The sequence below is a fragment of the Mandrillus leucophaeus genome, unplaced genomic scaffold (genome assembly GCF_000951045.1).
Source record: "Mandrillus leucophaeus isolate KB7577 unplaced genomic scaffold, Mleu.le_1.0 Scaffold380, whole genome shotgun sequence".
Taxonomy (NCBI): domain Eukaryota; kingdom Metazoa; phylum Chordata; class Mammalia; order Primates; family Cercopithecidae; genus Mandrillus; species Mandrillus leucophaeus.
This window is the reverse complement of record NW_012104032.1, coordinates 407,406-410,198: the sequence shown is the minus strand read 5'-3', so window position 1 is coordinate 410,198 and position 2,793 is coordinate 407,406. Positions and strand designations below refer to the sequence as shown.

The following is a 2,793-nucleotide window of genomic DNA, read 5'->3' as shown; positions in this document are numbered from 1 at the left end:
TGGAGAGGGTGCAGGAAAGATGGTAGCAGGAGAGGGGAACAAAGCACCATCCAGGAGCTTAGTGGAGAGTGCTCCTTTTCTCTCCCCAACTGGATCAGATTGTGTAGACAGTCTGGGAGGTGCAGCTGGTCAATGCTTAACCCAAGGTGACTTCCTCACACACTCAGGATTAGGGCCAGAGGATTTGTAGACCTCTCCATGCTGGAATGGATGCCAAACCTTGTAACTTCCTCAGCAGTTTAAAACATCCAACAGGTACCTTCCAGCTGTCTGCAACACGAGTGCACACTCGTCGGGCAAGAGGTCACAGCTAGGGCAACAATCCACATGAGTTGGGAAGGGCTCATTTCCCCTGTCAAACATTGCTGCTCTCATGTGGAACGCACTGGGGCTTTTTGGTCAAGATAATTACTGTGGAAGATCCTAGGTGGCAGCAAAGCCAGAGTGAACAGACTGAGCCATGGAGGTGGTACAAGGCGACCCCAGCCGAAGTTAGTGCAGACCAACCATTTGGCATTTGGGGGCTGGCTGGGAGCAGCAGTTCTTGTTACAATCTAAGGTGTGTATCTTTGCCTTCAGTAAGCTTCTTGATATTTCTGAAGTGAAGAAATGACTTTCCAGTGGGTGCAGTGGCGCCTTATGCAAAGATGTATTTTGAGAGTTAAATGAATTAAATCTTCATCCCTTATCTTACCATTTCCCGATTTGGTGACCAAGTCCAAATTCATCCTCCATACTATTCTAGATTTTATAGACTCTGCATATATCTACATTTAGTAATTGCTCGATCTCTCTCTCTCTCTCTGTGTGTGTGTGTGTGTCTGCCATGCCAGCCAGCGGTCAGGGCTTCTTCTTGGGGCTGTGGCCTTTCCTCCTGTTACATTGGTTCTTTAAGATCCTTGGCAATGATCCATGCTACAATGTAGATGAACCTTAAAAAATATTACAGTAAGTGGCTCATACCTGTAATCTCAGCACTTTGGGATGCTGAGACAGGAAGATAGCTTGAGCCCAGGAGTTTGAGACCAGCCTGGGCAACATGGCAAAACCCCTATCACTATGAAAAATACAAAAATTATCCGAGCATGGTGACGTGTGCCTGTAGTCCCAGGTACTTGGGAGCCTGAGGTGGGAGGATCACTTGAGCCTGGGAGGCCGAGGTTGTAGTGAGTTATTATTGCACCACTGCACTCCAGCCTGGGTGACAGAGTGAGACCCTGTCTCAAAAAATAAAAAAAGTAAAATTATTTTCTAATTAAAAAAAAAAATTAGGCCGGGCGTGGTGGCTCACGCCTGTAATCCCAGCACTTTGGAAGGCAGAGGTGGATGGATCACCTGAGGTCAGGAGGTCGAGACCAACATGGTGAAACCCTGTCTCTACTGAAAATACAAAAATTTGCTGGGTGTGGTGGCAGATGCCTGTAATCCCAGCTACTTGGGAGGCCGAGGCTGGAGAATCGCTTGAATCCAGAGGCAGAGGTTGCAGTGACCAGAGATTGCGTCATTGCACTCCAGCCTGGGTGACAAGAGTGAAACTGCATCTCAAAAAAAAAAAAAAAAAAAATTAGCCAGGTGTGGTGGTGTGCACCTGTAGTCCTAGCTACTTGGGGGCTGAGGCAGGAGGATCGCTTGAGCCCAGGAGTTTGGGGCTGCAGCGAGCTGTCATCATGCCGCTGCACTCCAGCCTTGCGGACAGAGCAGGACCCTGTATCTAAAAAACCTTCAAAATAAAAATAAAGAAAATATTACAGTAAGTGAAAGAAGCTAGACACACATATGGTATGATTCATTTATATGAAATGTCCAGAATAGGCAAGTCTATAGTCAGAAAGTAGAAAAACAGTTTCCAGGGAATGGAGGAGGGATCATTAAAATATCCTTAAATCTGCTGGGTATGGTGGCTCACGCCTGTAATCCCAGCACTTTGGGAGGTCAAGGTGGGCAGATCATGAGTTCAGGAGTTTGAGACCAGCCTGACTAATATGGTGAAACCCTGTCTCTACTAAAAATATAAAAATTAGCCGGGCATGGTGGCAGGCACTCAGGTGGCTGAGGCAGGAGAATCGCTTGAACTCGGCAGGTGGAGGTAGCAGTGAACTGAGATCATGCCACTGCACTCCAGCCTGGGTGACAGAGTGAGACTCTATCTCAAAAAAAAATATATATATATTCTTAAGTTGATTGTGGTGTTGGACACACAGGTTTGTGAATACACTAAAAGCTATTGAACTGTATACTTTAAATGGGTGGAATGTATAGTACTTGAATTACATCTCAGTAAAGCTGTTAAAAAGGAAAAGATCCTTGGCAATGCAAATGTGGTGAGTTGTTTGGAGAGACTGTCCGTGTGCCAAGGCTACAGGAAGGTAGGGCAGCTCGTGAGGACAGGTTCTATGCAGGAGTGGCTGATACTCTGACTCAGCTTAGATAGGCAGAGGTCAACTCAGTCCTCAGGATTTCTGCAGTCCTCTTCCTTTACTAGATTATTCTTGTTTTTCCAAGACCAATCCATATTCTTCTTAGTCACTGGTAATTACGTGGCCTCTACTATCCAGAGTCCCTCCTAGATATCTAAGCCCTATTTGACCTTGTCCCTGGAATCTATCAGTTTTCCTGGTAGTTAGTTTGCTTTCCAGACTAATGGCCCAGGACAAATAGCCATGAAAAAACTTTGCCATCCCTTAATTTTTCCTCTGTTTCTGTGATTTCCCTGAAATCAGGTTTCTTCACATCTCTTATAGACCCCTCCCTTCCTTCCTTCCTTCCTTCCTTCCTTCCTTCCTTCCTTCCTTC

At 45.9% G+C, this 2,793-nt stretch overlaps 1 protein-coding gene across 1 annotated transcript in view; it reads left to right on the top strand.

The window, feature by feature from the left end:
* The first annotated feature begins 206 nt into the window (after positions 1-206).
* Positions 207-2,793, top strand: part of LOC105547205 (olfactory receptor 6J1-like) — a 5,523-nt gene continuing 2,936 nt past the window's right edge. The window contains 2 exon segments of the mRNA XM_011990710.1: positions 207-296; positions 405-559. Coding sequence (XP_011846100.1) covers positions 207-296; positions 405-559 — 245 coding nt within the window.